This window comes from Dipteris shenzhenensis, chromosome 24 (genome assembly GCF_047967505.1).
Source record: "Dipteris shenzhenensis isolate YYH24624 ecotype China chromosome 24, Dip_SZ_1.0, whole genome shotgun sequence".
Classification (NCBI taxonomy): domain Eukaryota; kingdom Viridiplantae; phylum Streptophyta; class Polypodiopsida; order Gleicheniales; family Dipteridaceae; genus Dipteris; species Dipteris shenzhenensis.
Genome location: NC_141619.1, coordinates 4532337 through 4549060, shown reverse-complemented (window position 1 = coordinate 4549060; position 16724 = coordinate 4532337). Strand labels below are relative to the sequence as shown.

The 16724-nt window shown below is 42.7% G+C and overlaps 1 protein-coding gene across 1 annotated transcript in view; it reads right to left on the bottom strand.

Annotated features, from left to right (window-relative positions):
• Window positions 1–16724, bottom strand: part of LOC147886106 (histone-lysine N-methyltransferase ASHH3-like) — a 53257-nt gene that overhangs the window by 10179 nt on the left and 26354 nt on the right. The window contains exons 4-7 of the mRNA XM_087395695.1: window positions 10951–11062; window positions 10450–10549; window positions 10241–10319; window positions 9881–10052 (exon numbers count right to left, since the gene is read on the bottom strand). Of these exons, the coding sequence (XP_087251821.1) occupies window positions 9881–10052; window positions 10241–10319; window positions 10450–10549; window positions 10951–11062 (463 nt within the window). The remainder of the gene's footprint in view (window positions 1–9880; window positions 10053–10240; window positions 10320–10449; window positions 10550–10950; window positions 11063–16724) is intronic.

The following is a 16724-nucleotide window of genomic DNA, read 5'->3' as shown; positions in this document are numbered from 1 at the left end:
ACTGCAATCAAAGTGAAAGGAATAGTGACAAGAAAACTCAAACCAGATTCGAATGACTTCAATCTAGCTCCAAAACACCTCCAGGAGCAGCAGATCCAATGTGGAGGCTAGCTGGAGGAACTGGTAGCTAGGACAGGGAAAGGAAGAGATAAAAGAAAATTGGGAGCTGAGAAATGTCAGAAGAGCAAGGCTCACTGGTGAGGAGGCCCGGGCAAGAGAGAAGGAGCTCATCTGCCATGGCAAAGTCCACCCGCAGCCCGCAGCCTATCATTGAAATGCGTGAACAAGCCTTTTAAGCAAGTGCCCAAGCAGTCCGTGCAGCAGCAACAGCACTAGTATCATACGTACAACAAAGGACTTGCCTCGAAAAAGGTGCCAAAAGTCCGTACAACAGCCTAGAGACCTTGGAATGCGTGTAGAATTGTCCACACCTGTACTGCATTTATGAGTGCCTTGGGAGACGTGCAACAGCAAGAAATACACCGAATTGAGCTCCAATCAGCCAGCAGACCTGCCTTGGGATATACCCCGTACAACAGCCTTGGGAAGCGAGCTTTAGAGAGAGGTGGAGAGATGACCTCAAGGTGCGTGAGAAAATGAGAGACAATTGCCAACGTCCAAAAATCCCGTACCTTTTGCCTTGGAAGGAGAGGAAGAGGATAGGTGTGCATGAGGGGCTGCCACGTGGCCCCCTCATTAACGCTCTAACCCACAAAAACAAATGAAACATTGGTTTGCCCCTCAACTTAAAATCCTAACCCTTCTAACCAATGAAACATTAGATTCTCTTAGGCATAACCTTTAGACCCCTCTAAACCTTGCCTTGCCCCTAGCATGTCGGCCTAGTGTGTGCACCTAGGACGTGACATGATCCAACCTTCTCCGAGTTTCACTTTTTTCGAAGGTCACTACAACAATAATTTTATTATTTATCTGTGCTTGTCCGTTACATGCTCTTGCTTCCTTGTCTTATAATGCCCATTTTTTATGTATTAGCATGTTCCTTTTCAAGGAACTACTCATTGTAATATAAAGTTACATGGATTTCGCCTACATAAAAAGCATGTGCATGGGTGAGTTTGTGAGTGCGCGTGCGTGTGTGCATGTGTGTAATGCATGAACATAACCTCTCACACATACTAACAATCACAACACCTTCCCACAACCAAGCGTTCTCTTCGTACTCATGGTACTTCAAAGTTGAAGGACAAAACTAGCCATAATGAAGACTACCACTAAAGGCGAAAACTAATAAAAAAGTAACCCACATTATCTTTATTCCATATACAATTGCATGTAGTTTGTAGGCGAAACATTTTAGTCTCTTCAGAACAAGAATTTTTCAAGTAAAAAAACTTATTAGGATAGATGATAGGGCAAAAGAGCCACAAATTGATCACAATCCTGTTCAAGTTGCAGTCTCAATAAAAACTTCACAAGTTGCATGTGTAAAATAGAGTTATTCATTTTAGTCTATTTCATAGGAGTTCTTGTTAGAATTATAGATATAATTCAGCAGTGACCAATGTAATATAATAAGCTAGTTAGGGGCACTTTTCCCTCTTTAAGAGGTTTTTTCCCCTAACCGCAGTTAGTTCACTAACTATGGTTAGTGACTACTAAGGTTTTGTCACTAGGACAAAACCTTATCTTTCTTTCATTGTGTTGTACTCTCACACTCTTCTATTGCAACTAAGCTTTCAGCTTCCAAGCTTCCAGCTCTCACTCTCTCTTGCTCTCTCTCACTCACTCTCTACTCACATTTGGTATCAGAGCAGGTTCAAGAGCTTCGGGCTCCCTGCTCCCTTCAGTTCCAGCCCTTTGCCTCAAGCTTCAGCCTGCTTCAACTCGTCCGTACAGTCCGTACGATTTTACGGAATCCCGATGTACAGTGCCGTACAACTCCCCGTACTACCTCCGTACAGCCTCCGTACGACCTCCGTACAACTTGCGTGCAGTCGCCGTACAACTCCCGTACAATTTTCGTACAAATCGCCGTACCTGCGCCACAACTTTCGTACAGTTTTCGTACAAATCGCCGTAGCTGCGCCGCAGTTCCCGTACAGATTCGCCGTACAGATTGCTCCCGTATCTGCGCTGTCATTTCCGTACCTGCCGTACAATCAGTACGCACCGTACCGTACAGTCCGTATGTACCGTACCGTACAGTCTGTACTTACCGTACCATACAGTCCATACTTACCGTACCAACTGTACCTTCCGTAGATCTGCGTGCAGTCCTTCAGTACCACACGTGTGGCAACAATCTGTTCATCCGTACAATCTGTACTTGCAGATCTGTATTTGCAGATTTGCACGGGTTTCCTTCAGCCACAGGTGTTCTTTGGCAGGCACATCTTGCAGAAAACCATAGTTTGGTTCAGTTGTTTGGGAGTACATTTGAGGCATTTTGTATATTGCAGACATTGCAATCATTGTGTAGTTTCGGAGCTACATCTGGAGCAAAAATTGCAGATTGTCTAAAATTTGGGGCTTTTACAGACAGATCTGCAGATCTAGTCTGAAATTTGGGGCTTTTGTTCAAAAATTGCAGATTTGGGGCTTTTAGTAATTTTGCCCCTTTTTGGTTGCAATTTCAGGCCACAAATTGGGGCTTTTGTGTTGGGAGAGCATTTTTTGGAGTATTCAGCTCATACTGCCTTTCTTGGAGTGTTTGAAGCACTTTTGGCAGATTTTGGAGAGTTTTTGATGCTTGGACAGACTTCTGACAGTGCAAGTACAGAAATCTAAGTTGCATTTACAGCCCGTGCTTGGCTGTGTTTTTTGGGAGTTGTGCATTTCATTCCCAGTAAGGGAATTCAGCTTTGTATCTGCTTCAATCTTTTTCTCAGAAATGGCCCATCAAAATCAGAATGAGTTCCAGTTCGGTGGTCTTTCACAAGAAGACAAGTTGGATGGTACCAACTACTCCCTCTGGAGTTTCATGGTACGTAATATTCTGATTTCTAGAAATTTATGGGATTATGTCAATGGGGATGAGATCCGACCAGCAAATATTGCACTTGCTACCCCTCCTCAGCAAGGAGGTGGAAGAGGTCGTGCACAGGGTGCAGCTGCAGGACAAGTTGTTGGTGCAGCTACAGTCACTACTCCAGAGCAGAAGAGATGGGATTCACGGGATGCCTTAGCTTTGTCATGCATCTCTCTTTCGGGCAGCGTGGGATATCTTGGAAAGCATGTATGCAGCTCGGAATGATGCAAGGGTATCTTTCTTAAAAAGAGAGTTGAGCAATACACATATGGAGGAGGGTGACTTCATGTCAGTCTACCTCACAAAGCTACAGGATCTAAGAGAGCATTTGTTAAACATAGATGGAATTATTCCTGATTCAGAGATGATTACAACCACTCTGAATTCTCTTCCTGAGTCTTATCTCAACTTTCACACTTCGCTGAACTTATCATTGAGGGGGGGTGCAAATCCCCTCACCTTGTCATGAGTTGATGTTGATAGGACTTCTGCTTCAGGAAGAGCAGACCAGGAAAAATTTGGCTTCACATGCAGGTGAACAAGCCATGCTCTCAAAATTTAAATCAAAAACAAAGGGACATGCAAAGACATCAGTAAATCAGCCTTCCAGTGGGTCAGGACAGCCTTCACAAAAGGCTAAAAATGATGCAAGTAAGCCCAAAAAGAAGGGTTTTTGTCACTACTGCAAAAAGCCAGGTCATCACATAGCAGAATGCAGGAAAAGGGCTTGCAAAAGAAAAGAAAAACAGCTCAGGTATGGCTGTTTCAGATTCAGCCCCTCATGCATCTGACAGTGGGGATGCTGCAGGAAAAGGGCTTGCAAAAGAAAAGAAAAACAGCTCAGGTATGGCTGTTTCAGATTCAGCCCCTCATGCATCTGACAGTGGGGATGCTGCAGCCAACTTAGTTGGACAGGATTATGCTTTTTATCTTGCATTTCAGATTCTAGGTTGGCTGTTCCAGATGCTCGGGATAGTACAGCCTCTTGCAGTGATGATACATATGCATTTTTGACTTGCAGCTATGACTCTTCTACAGATGCATCTGCTTTCAGTGTTAATGAAACACTGAACACATGGTATTTTGACAGCGGTGCATCCAAGCACATCACTTCTAGGAAGTATCTTTTTACTTCCTTGCATCCACCTCCCGTTGGTAAGAAAGTCACTTGTGCCAACAACTCATCATATTCAGTACGTGGCACAGGAGAGGTTGAGCTCACTACCATTGATGGCTCAATTTTCAGACTTTCAGATGTCTTATATGTGCCTGGCATAACCAAAAATCTCCTTTCCATGTCCACTCTTAACAGAGGAGGATTTCAGGTCATCTTTGAGGATGACAAATGTACTGTCCGAGACAGAGAAGCTGACTATGCCTTAAGGTTATCTGGTACTCTGCTGTGTGGGCTTTTTCAGCTTGATATTTTTTAGAAAAGAGCAGCCCATGCTCTGGCAGTTTCTACCCCTACAGCTGCCATGCAAAATGCAGAATTATGGCATGCCAGATATGGCCACATGCATTACAACAGCTTGATGACACTTCAGAAGTTTTCAATGGTTGATAAATTGCCACCTCTTGAGATACCTCCTCCACATGCCTGTGAAGGGTGCATTTTAGGTAAGATGCATAGATTCCCCTTCAAGAAGGATGGTTCAGTTAAAGCTGTCCGCAAATTGCAGCTTATACACTGTGATGTCTGTGGTCCCATGAGGACTCCGTCGTTGGGTGGTCATCTCTACTTCGTTACATTTATTGATGACTACTCCAATTTTACTTGGGTTTATGGGCTCAAAAAGAAATCTGAAGTGTTCACGGTGTTTAAACATTTTTCAGCCATGGTTGAAAATGAAACCGGACTCAAGATACAGACATTGCGCATGGATAGAGGTGGGGAATACCTTTCTGCAGAATTTTATGCTTTTCTCAAGGGCAAGGGTATTGTGCATCAGCTCACAGTCAGGCTGACCCCTCAGCAAAATGGCAAAGCTGAGAGGAAAAATAGAACCCTCATGGAGATGGACAGATGTATGCTGAAAAGCAAACACATGCCTCATAAATTTTGGCTAGAGGGTTTGATGTGTGCCAATTACATTTTGAACAGGGCTCCCACTAAGGCTTTAAAAACAAAAACTCCTTTTGAGGTCTGAAATGACAGGAAGCCTTCAGTGGATCACTTCCGAGTCTTTGGATGCCTTGCCTATGCACATGCGCCAGTTGAATTTAGGCACAAATTGTCAGATAAAGCCATCAAATGCTTTTTTGTTGGATACAGTGCAGAAAGCAAGGGGTACCGTCTCTACAATCCTGCTACACGCAAAATCATAGTAAGTAGAGATGTGATATTTTCTGAAAATTCAGCTCACACTCATGCTGAATTTCAAATGCTTTCGTCTTCAGAAGATGTCTTTGAGGGGTTGCTACCCATTGCTTTGGGTTCCCCTGCTGATTTTTCTGATCCAAATCAGAATTTACAGCAACCTCCAGATGCTTCAGTTCAGCCACAGGATGTCTTGCCCCCTCCACAGGCAGTGGAACAGGTGGTGCAGCAAGAAATTGCAGACATACATGCAGCAAAAACAGTCCCAAACTGGCTGTTACAGACTCTCAGGGAGAGTAAACTTGATGCTCCGTTCCCTGGCAGGACTCAGAGATATATGAGGCAACAGCCAAACTGTAAAGTGTGGCATCAACTGATTCTCCTGCATCATGCATTGTGAGTTTCAGCCCCGGCTCCATAGGAGTGGCTATGGGCTTACACTCTTGCATGTTAAATCTGTCCAAGAGTTCTAGGTCAACATTGCGACACAGCAATGTTCAAAAGGATAGACTATAGAGCAACGCACCACCTAATAAATCGGATTTCACAATATCAACAAGTTGCAGCTTGAACAAAGGCTTCACAAGGTGAAACTGCATGTCTAATAACACAACGAAAACATTTAAGATTTCTTTTTTTTAATCAACAAGAAGAGACTTGGAAAATCTGTATTGTGGATCAAAGGGAGAACAACCAATGTACGTTAAGGCCTACTCTTGCTTATTTATGCAAACGATGTAGCCTTCTTCACAAAGAGCAAGTAAAAATCGCAAACACTTTTGAATGCACTAGGGAGCTTCTGTAGACAGTCATGAATGCAAGTCAACATAGCAAACCAAAGGTCATGGTGATAGGAACTCGCAATACATCAAATTGATCTCACTTTCGAAGGAGAGCCTTTGGAAACAATCAACAACTAGGGCTGGAATTTCCTAATAACTACAAGTGGAATGCATGTGTAGAAAGAAGAATCATGGGAGGTTTAAAAGCATGTGTAGAAACAAGAATCATGGGAGGCGTTAAAATTGCAAGATATGTTCTACTCTTGCTTATTTATGCAGATGATGTAGCCTTCTTCACAAAGAGCAAGTATTCACAAAGAGCAAGTAAAAATTGCAAACACTTTGAATGCATTGGGGAGCTTCTGTAGAAAGTCATCATGAATGCAAGTCAACATAGCAAAAACAAAGGTCATGGTGATAGGAACTCGCAATACATCAAATTGATATCACTTTCAAAGGGGAGCCTTTGGAAACAATCAACTCAAATAAATAACTAGAGCTGGAATTTACTAATAACTACAAGTGGAATGCATGTGTAGAAATAAGAATCATGGGAGGTTTAAAAGCTTTGTACAGCTTTCAAAATAAGTGCAGGAAAGCACACCTATGGAATTGGGAAATAAGAACGTTTCTATACACCATGCTTGTACAAACAGTGATAATGTGTGCCCAGCATGGGGTCTCGGGCTCTCTAGGACCTATTGGAACAGAATCCTCATAGGAGAATTGGGGTTAAGGCTCAAACACCCTACCCCCTCCTACTGCCTGAGACGGACATGATACCTCTCGAGGGAAAGGCATTATGTTAGTTCATGGCTTATCTCAACAAAGTTCAAAAGGTGGATGCCGGCAAGGTAAGCTACAAAAACCACTGGATGGCATCGAGAAAGGATTGGTCAAGAGATACTTAATGGGGGCGTGGGGGGAGGGTTCCCAAGATACAAATAACGTCCGAATTCTTTCAAATCTAGCCAGCTTTTGGAATGACTAGTGAATTACCACTCTATTGCTATGCCACGTTGTTTAAATTCTTGCAAGATTAATGTTTTTTGCTAGTTGGTTCCATTACCACAAGGCTGCTCCAAAATTAATCGGCCTGGTTCCAAGATGTAGGCCTTTTGTGATTGGGTTCCTTGGCATGGGTGGGACACCAGGTACACGTCCCACTACCAATTAGCCAACTATTAGATGCGCGAGTCGATCCCAAAGAGAGACCTCTTCCTCATGAATCCATTTTGAATCGTAATCTTTTGGCACTCTTCCTCATAGATCCATTTTGAATCATATATTTTGGCCCGATTTCGCAAAGGGATTAACTCCATTCTTTACTCTCAATTTGTCAGAATATTTACACTTCTCAACCTTCCGTGGGGGATTGAATCCAACAACACAAGGATTGTGACGGACCGACACCGTACATCACCGTGGGGTAGTGGACATAGTGGTACCTTCACTCGTGAAGGTCACAAGGGTCTTTATCAGATTCTAACTAATTCGAGGCATGCTCCACTGGCTATCAATCTCGTTATGAGGAGGAGAATTGACACAGAAATGAGGCAATGGCAACTATATATACAGCAAGGGAATCACCCAAACAAGGAAAAGTAGAATGCTCCACAATATGCTCAGCAAAGGAGAGGGGCAGGGCCTTATATAGGCCTGCCATGCGGCCGTCCATGGTCAGCAAACCAACCAGGCCTGGTCGATTGACCTGACAAACTGATTAGTTGACACAACTAGGGTTAGGGCCTAAAATGGCCTCGCTAGGTAGCCCTACGTCTTGGGCCATTCAGCCCTATGTACAGTTTCGGAAGAGGCCTCCACTCAAAGATAAACCTAGCCTAAAACAAACCTCACTCACTATGAGATGCACACAAATCAACTCCTAGGGGGCATATAATCTAAAGAAGCAAGACGAAGAAGATGTAACCATGGACCCTCCGGCACCGGCATACTTAATTCACCTCGGTGAGGGCACCGAATGAGGAAGACTTAGATCTTTTGGATGTAATCTTGGGTTTGACAGCTAAGGATGGTTTAAGAAGTTGTTCTATGAGAGAGGCGAGAGGACTATAGCTAATTCGTTGAAGGTGGGGAAAGGATGGAGAACCAATAGAAAGGTTTTTAGAAGCTTCAAGGATTTGCCACCTTTGAACAAAGAAGAAGTCATCCCCAATTGTGATTCCCCAAGCAAGTCCCACTGAGTTCCCAAAGGGTAGAAAAATATGTGGTACCCACCACAACCTGTATCCACTAGTGAACACATCACAAACCACCTACGCCACCAAGCCATGAAACCTGGACTCATCTGATTCATAGCTCTACATTGTTACCTTGCTTGCCACAATTTCAAATGATCGAGGCCGTTATCAACTAGCACTCCCTCCCACCTGCCCTCTCTGGCTGTGACCCATACCCGTAGGGGGACCCGAACCAGTGCTAGAAGGTTGGAGTAATCTGAAGACTCTTGGCAACAACTACCTTGCACCACCAAATAGGGAATAAGAGTCAAACTTTGTGTCTGGGTCCTTAGATTTCTTCTTGGACTGACAATACCTGGCCACATGCACTCTCTTACCGCATTTATAATACTTGTTCCACATTTTATTATGCACTGAAGAAAGTGCTTCACCTCCACCAAAAGTGAACTTGAGGATTCCCTCGGAGACAAGGATTGATTCCTTCACAAGGACAAGGAAGCTTAGGCCATTAAGGTCCAGCTGACATGTGATATGACACCTCAATGCTCGGGCAACCATGTTGTAATCACGAGGGAGTTTCGCAAGAATTAGTGACGCCAAATGACTCATGGTAAGGGCAGCACGCATAGCATGTCACTGATCAGGAAAGGTTGCATCGAGCTCCGCCTAGGGAGCTCGAGATGTACAACTACCCCTACAAGGTAACGCACACATCGTCAAATCCCTAGCATAGAGATCCTCTAGCATAGATAGAGCCTAGAGAGTGCCAAAGAAGCCTCCTTTGTGATTGTCCTCACCAAAGCTGAATGTGCCTTTGAATCCTGATCCTCCCAATCCTTAACCTCCTCCTAAAACTCGTCCTCCCAGTCAACATCCGAGTTGATAGAGCTCTAGGGATGCTCAAGCTTCCATTCATAGCCCTGAACAAGCTCCCAAAAATCTTTATGGATAAGACAAACCAATCTTCATGTTGAGCCTCCAATAGGCATATTTCGTATTGTCGAGCTTGTCCTCCTCACTCGTACACAAGGGACCCATGAAGCTATTCCAAACCTCGTTCTCCTTCTATTTGATCCTAGCAAAGACAATCCACAAGCTAAAGAGAGAGACATACAAGACAAGACGGAGGTGTAAAGAAAACTGCCTCAATGACATCTCCAACGCATGCGCACGCAGACGTTGTGTGTGCGCGAGCGCGTGTGCTAAAGCAAATACACACACACACACACACAGTACACTACCGGATGCTCATTCCTTTAGAGACCTTCCTCAGGCCTAGTTGGAAGTTTTTTATAATTACTGTTTTTAGTTATGAGTCGCAGCTGTACCACTCTCGGACAGCTATGAACATAAATGCTTTCTTAATGCATATTTTCTTTTACCCAAAAAAATAAGTGTGTGCGTGCATTGTGCGTGCATGCGTGTGTGTGTGTGTGTGTGTGTGTGTGTGTGTGTGTGTGTGAGAGAGAGAGAGAGAGAGAGAGAGAGAGAGAGAGAGAGGCATAGAAATCTAGAGCCATTAATGCAACTCTGAATAATTAGTTTTCCAAACAAACAAAGAATTACAAAGAAGCTGAGTTATTACCACTTTTGAAGTTCACTGTTTGGACAGCAACTGTGGTTGATGAAACGTGATAAATTGCCCTTGAATGTCGCATCAATCACCATTTCACGACTAATTTCACACATGTAGAAGTTGCTCTCACCACGCTCTTTCATACCCCACAGTCGCTCCTCGCACGTTTTATCATCAATAACTTCATATGAACATCACAGGGAAGACCAGACCCCTTTGAAACATTAATATCCTCTATGACTGACATTTAAAACTTGAAAAAGAAAGGCCCTTTTATTCTTTCTCCAGGTTACTCCAAATCAAAGAAATAAGAAACTGGAATCTGCATTGACTGCCAAAAACTACGCGAAAAATGTATGTTTTAATCACCTTCGCCAACATATTCTATAAGGAAATCCCCTGCCTTGATTTCCTCAGCTGCTATAAGGCCCCATCCACATTTGTCTGTCTGAATACATGATAGTATTTGTTAGAATAGTATTAATGTTTCTTCCAGAAAGAAATAAATTACAAACCACAAATATCCAGACAGGAAATGTGTTATGATAGAAGATAATATTCATTGCATTTTTTCTCACCTTCATGAGCTGCAGCTTCCGTCCATGTCGTTTTTGGAATGGAAGATTCATACATGTATCTCCACAACCACAACTGGAGGAGCAGCTGTATTGCAGCATCCTGACCAGATTTTAAATATATCAGATATGCTGTACTGGCAACAATGCAGAGAACACACCAAGTCCTCGCATCCCACACCGAACATTGTCGTGCCCACGAAGGTGCTCTTAGTATCAGAGCTATGACCCTAACAAATCTAGATGCAGAAACTTAAGAAGTTTACTATGCAACTTAACTAGGATCTCTTACCTAAATCAAAAGGCAAAAAGGCTTATAAATTAGAATCAGAATGCCCTATAGTAATTCCTCAGCCAGTACAAAAGCTGAAAATTCCAATATATGAGAGATCCCAGAATCAGTGGATTGAGACCAATTCCAAGCTGCAAATATGAGCTGCTGTACATTTGAAAGTATAAATCAAAAACAGAGGCCCAACAACTGAGACACATCGAAATCATTACCCACAAATGCAATCTCTTCCACAAGACTCCTGCATGCCACCTGCTGGCGCACATGAACATTGCATGTATTCATCCTCCGGTCGCCTCTTAGGTTTCTTCACTAAATAGATATCTGATTCAGAATTAAGGAATTGTGACCCAAGGGTCAATTCTAAGCAGTCTAAAGCATGGCACATTTCATACAACCCCTTCATAAACCAGAAAAATACTGTGGCTACTTGATAAGAAGCTGAGGACCACCCATACGCTTTTTTTTGTGCATGTTGATAGTACTCAATTGCATGTTTGAACCGACATCAGGAAAGACCTTTCATCACTCGTACTCTAGTAGCCAAGCATCAACACATATCATTTGAATGCTCAGAGAAAAACAAACAGTGCATAGTTTTACTTGTTGACGTTTGACCAGTCATCATGTGAGCAACAATAGCCTATGCGTAGAAGCAGTATTGCATCTTAATCTGCTATAAATTGGATGTTTATAAATACGAGGTGTTAGCAGGCGTGGTGCTTTAGTAGTCTTTGCATTAGTCTTATAGCAGAAAATTTAATTTTATGGGACATGTTCTAGAATTTGATTGACATGCCAACCTTCCTGGGCTTCAACTATGTGATTCTTAGTGCATGTCGTGTTATGCTAATGATTTGAAAGTGATGATAGTTGTGCTGGCTCAGAATGTGCGCTTGTGACCTATGCACCTTAGAAATGGGATTTTTGTAACTTCATGGACCCTAATCACCTAATTGGACTTATACTGAACTGACCTCCATAGTGTGAACCACAGGTGGGTGAAAGGGTGCTATTTTCACCTAAGGATAGACTGGATAACTATCATAAACAAAGGCATATCTAGCTAGCTTGAGCGCCATGTTCAAGATCTTTCTTTGATGGTCAATCAATTCCTTTCACAAAAGTCAGGCTCGCTATCTCAAAAATCCATCAAAGTTTTTTGGCACTCCGACATGCATGCTTGACTCTCCCCCAATGTTCTAGCATATATCTCGATGAATCCAGGGACATGCCCAAACTCATTCTCTAAAAACACAACATAGTGCAGTTTCAATCTCATGATAGTCACTCATAAGGTTGAAACCATAAACTCCATCACGCATAGCAGGGACTAGCTACTATGACATCCTCATTGACGTAATCAATGCCCAACAGTGGGTATAGACCATAGTATAAACATATACACTCACACATACAAATCCACACACCCACACATTCTTGAGCATCCATTTATACAAAGTCTCCGCACTGAGTTTCTGTTGGCACTCCTGAGGTGAAGGGCAAACTCAGCCATGATGTTCCAGCATATTTGAAAATAGATGATAGTCTAGTCCGAGTCTTCTATTTCAGCCATTTCACATGTCTTACAAGAGAGAGTGGATAGAACCAGCTCCTTGAAATTGGCAACTGCCACTTGTCACAATCCCAGCTACTTTCCTAGATATATGCCATGGAATGGCATGTTCTGGAGCCCTCCAAGTCCCTTGGTCACACACAGGAGTAGGCTTCTACTAGGATGCACATGTGCTCCATAAAAATAGGGCAATAAACCCCTCTTGGTACCTACACTATCAATTAAAGGCACTCAACCATAACACCCCTTAATTGTTAGCACTTGCATGCAATAAAAAACAGTCTCTTTGGGCATCCCCACCAAGCAATCCGGTGCACACAAACAGAAATACTTAGGTTGATCTTTGACCCTAGTTTAGAACCTTAGCCAAGGTCAAACTACTAATCCCTAGTCAATCTTTCTGACCGTAACCAGCACAAATACTCTCATTGACCAAAGTCAACCCTCCTTGGCTGAAACCAAGACTCCTTGACCAAAGTCAAGCCTCATTGACACAGATTGATGATTACACAAAATACAGAAATTCTCAGACCATAATTAAAATAAATGAAAAACTCTTTAACTATGGTCAAATAAAAGATCAACTTGGAGTATTTACAACTTGGTGACATCCCCTTGACTTCTAATCAGTTGACCTCAACTAAAAAGCCTCTTTGTAAATATCAAAAACTTGTGGATAATCAAACAACATGTCTTCATCCATCACTTGGCATTCAATGCGGAATGATTCTAGAACTTGACAACGTACCTATTAAATACATTGCCCTGGGGTCTCTTGCATATTGTATGATATACAATATGCTCTAGCTGGAGGATCTCCTCTAACTCATCCACTTCTGGATGGATCTTCCCTTATGGATTTTGTAGGCTCCAACCTTGATATTTCTTAGAAGACTCACATGAAAAGCATTGTGAATCTTTCAATGCTCTGACAACTTCAATCTCTAAGCTACCTGATAAATTTCTTCTTTGACCTAGAAGATGCAATAGTACTTGGTAGACAGTTGGCATACACTTTCTCTTTGCCTTAACCTTGCAGAGCCTTCCAATGCTCTGGCAACTTTAATCCGTAAGCTACCTCATTGATTTCATCTGTGACCCAGAAGGGGCCATAGTACTTGGTAAACAGTTTCTCTTTGCCCTTAAGCTTGCAAAACCTAGCTTTCTCAAACTTTAAAAGTACCTAATCCCCTCACTTGAGGTCTTCAGCTGTCTCCTATGCTTATCTGGAGCTTTCTTATGTTTCTCATGAGATCTCTCTATTTTTTCCCGCACTTGGCTCCCTAACATATTGATCAGCTGCAAATATCTCATCTTTGGTCCTCAGGATTGGTAGCAAAATGACCTTTCCATATATGATCTCAAATGGGCTTTGCCCGTGGAGCTATGAGCAATATTACTTTATGCAACTTTAATCCGTAAGCTACCTCATTGATTTCATCTGTGACTAGGAAGGGGCCATAGTACTTGGTAGACAGTTTCTCTCTGCCCTTAAGCTTGCAAAACCTAGCTTTCTCAAACTTTAAAAGTACCCAATCCCCTCACTTGAGGTCTTCAACTGTCTCCTGTGCTTATCTACACAAGCTTTCTTATGTTTCTCATGAGATCTCTCTATTGCTGTCCGCACTTGGCTCCCTAACATACTGATTAGCTGCAAATATCTCATCTTTGGTCCTCAAGATTGGTGGCAAAATGACCTTTCCATATATGATCTCAAATGGGCTTTGCCCGTGGGGCTATGAGCCGTATTACTTTATGCAAACTCCACTAGCGGAAGGTACTTTTCCCAACCTGATTTTTGATCAGCCACGTAGCATTTCAAAAGTTCTAACACACTTGAATTTGCTACTTTACTCTGACCATCGGTATGAAAAAAAGAAGAAAAACTCATATTCATCCCCATATTATCGAATAAAGCTCTCCAGAATAGACTGGTCAGTCAAGGATCTCGGTGACTAACAATGGACTTTGGCATACCATGGTGCTTAAAGATCTGAGCCATGACAACTTGGCCATGTGGTCTACCTTGATGGTCTTACGCACCTGAATAAAATAGGTATGTTTGTTGAATCTGTCTCTAATTCCCATATCTCATCATTCCCTGCCTTTAATCATGGCAAATCAAAGAAAAAGTCTAGTGCTTTAGTCTCCCATTAACAAGAGACATCTGTAGACTACCTTCCTTTTGTCTCTTATACGTAACTTTGTGACAAGTGTGGCATTCTGTAATAACAAACTTATGTATATCCTTAGGCATGGCTCACCGGTAAAATATCTCTCCAAGACTTGTGTAGTAGCTGCAATACGTCTACGTCCAACATACGGAGGTGCATGACATTCTTCTAGAATTTTCCATCTCAGCTCTAGGAATGCACAGGCAGTCATCCTTCATTAGGTACCCATCTTTCATCTATTATTGACTTGTAGACTGCCCCTCCTGCATTTGCTAAGTCTAGGTCACTAGCATATTGCTCTCTCATCTCTTCAAGATCCCTGTGGTACGCAATGGTAACAATATTTACTTGAGGTCTTCGAGATAGGACATCCACCACTCTATTCTAAGCTCCAAGTATTTGAAAATGAAACATGGACAAAAAATTCATCCATTTCATGTGCTTTTCTGAGACCTTAGTCTGAGTTAGTCAAAGTACAGTTGACCATTTATCTGATCATAATTAAAGAGTTTTCATTTATGTTAATTATGGTCAAAGAGTTCTTTTAATGAACAAAGAATTGACTACGATCAAAGATACTTGACTCTGGTAAAGTAAGCCTGACTTCGGTCGAGGAGACTTGGTTTATTACCAAGAGAGTTAACTGCGGTTAACCAGAGAGCCACAGAGCTGACTACGATCAAAGAGTGTTGACTTCAATCAACGAGACTACGGTTAACCGAGTTGTGCCAACTTCGGTTGGAGAGACTTGATTATAATTAAGGCTCCTCAACCCTTGGTCAAAGCCCCTTAATTATAATCAAGAGTGTTGACTCAGGTCAACCAGAGAATAAATATATTTATATATATATTTGTTATATGTGCACATGTGTTCAATGGGGACGCCCACCGTGACTAGAATTAGTCCACAATGTGTTATTTGCATGCAAAGCGCTAATAATTAATAGATGCCATGGTGGGGCAGTTTAATTAATTGTTGTAGGTACTAGAAAGGCTTATTTTCCTAAGCGCTACGGAGCCTAGCAAGCATCTAGGAGACAGTTCGCGTGACCAAGTGCTTCGAAGACTCCAGAGTTGCCCTTAAAGGGATGTAATAGGACTTAGTCTAGATTTTAGACAAGTGCCATGTTGCCAATTCAAAATGAGCTTGAAGCTCTTGTAATTGATTTACGTTGGAATTTGTATCAGACAGCTCCACGCTAAACTCTTGTAACAGACTTCTCTCTTCATGAATAAAAACCTTCGGGGGGGTCTAGCCCTACGATTGTCCTCGGCCCAAGTGTAATTGTAGAGGGAGAGAAAGAGAACATAAGAGAAAATATTTGCAGCAATTATATCAACGAGATTCCATGGAGAGCTTGTGAAAGTGCATTTGCAGTCTTTTACGAAGGGGATTGCATTGGTATTATAGCCTTTTAAGACTGTGACGATTCTAACAAAGGAGAGGAATTAATTGGTAAGGCTTGGGATCTCCAACGCAACAATGAAAGAATGCCTAACGAAGAATAGGCTTAGAGGGAAGGTTGTCATCGACAGTTAGTACGCAAAAACCAAAGCGGCGTCTGTTCTTTCGGGAATATGAAAGGCTTCATGGGTAATTTGGCATTAACCTTCCAGAGATGCTAACGGATGAGCCACCAAATGACTAATGGAAAAGGTAGCGGACGGGTATGCACGGGTGGAGGTTTGCATCACCAGATTGACGCTCAAGCTATCATTGAGAGGTGCTTGCGTTGAACGGGTGCTTTCGTCATTCGTTGCTGAAAGAAATGGAAGGCGGATACATTGGAGAAGATGACCATATAGTTGGCCGGGCTGGCGACGCGGAGCGCAATTAGAAGAAGTGCTTCTGTCCTGTCGGGAGGCGTGACGCTCGATGCAGATCACTCAACCAAGGTTTGGAACCTTAAGCTGACGTGGCACAAGAGGACACATCGCAAAGGGGTTTTGACAAGTGACTGACATGACATCCAGCTCAGAGTTGTTGACGTGGCACATACGACACGTGACAGTGCACAAAACAATGCTGACGTGTCATTCTGACACGTGTCAGCTAATGTGGTAGACCCACATGCAAGGATGACGTGGCGTGCACGTGTAAGATGCCTCGCATTCTGACAAGTGACATGGATGCTAACACCTCTTGTTGAGGTACTTTCTTTTTAAAAAGCAAAGGCTGAGTGCATCAGTTGCTTACACAGTGTGTGAGAGAGAGTTGCAAATCTCAAACAAGTTG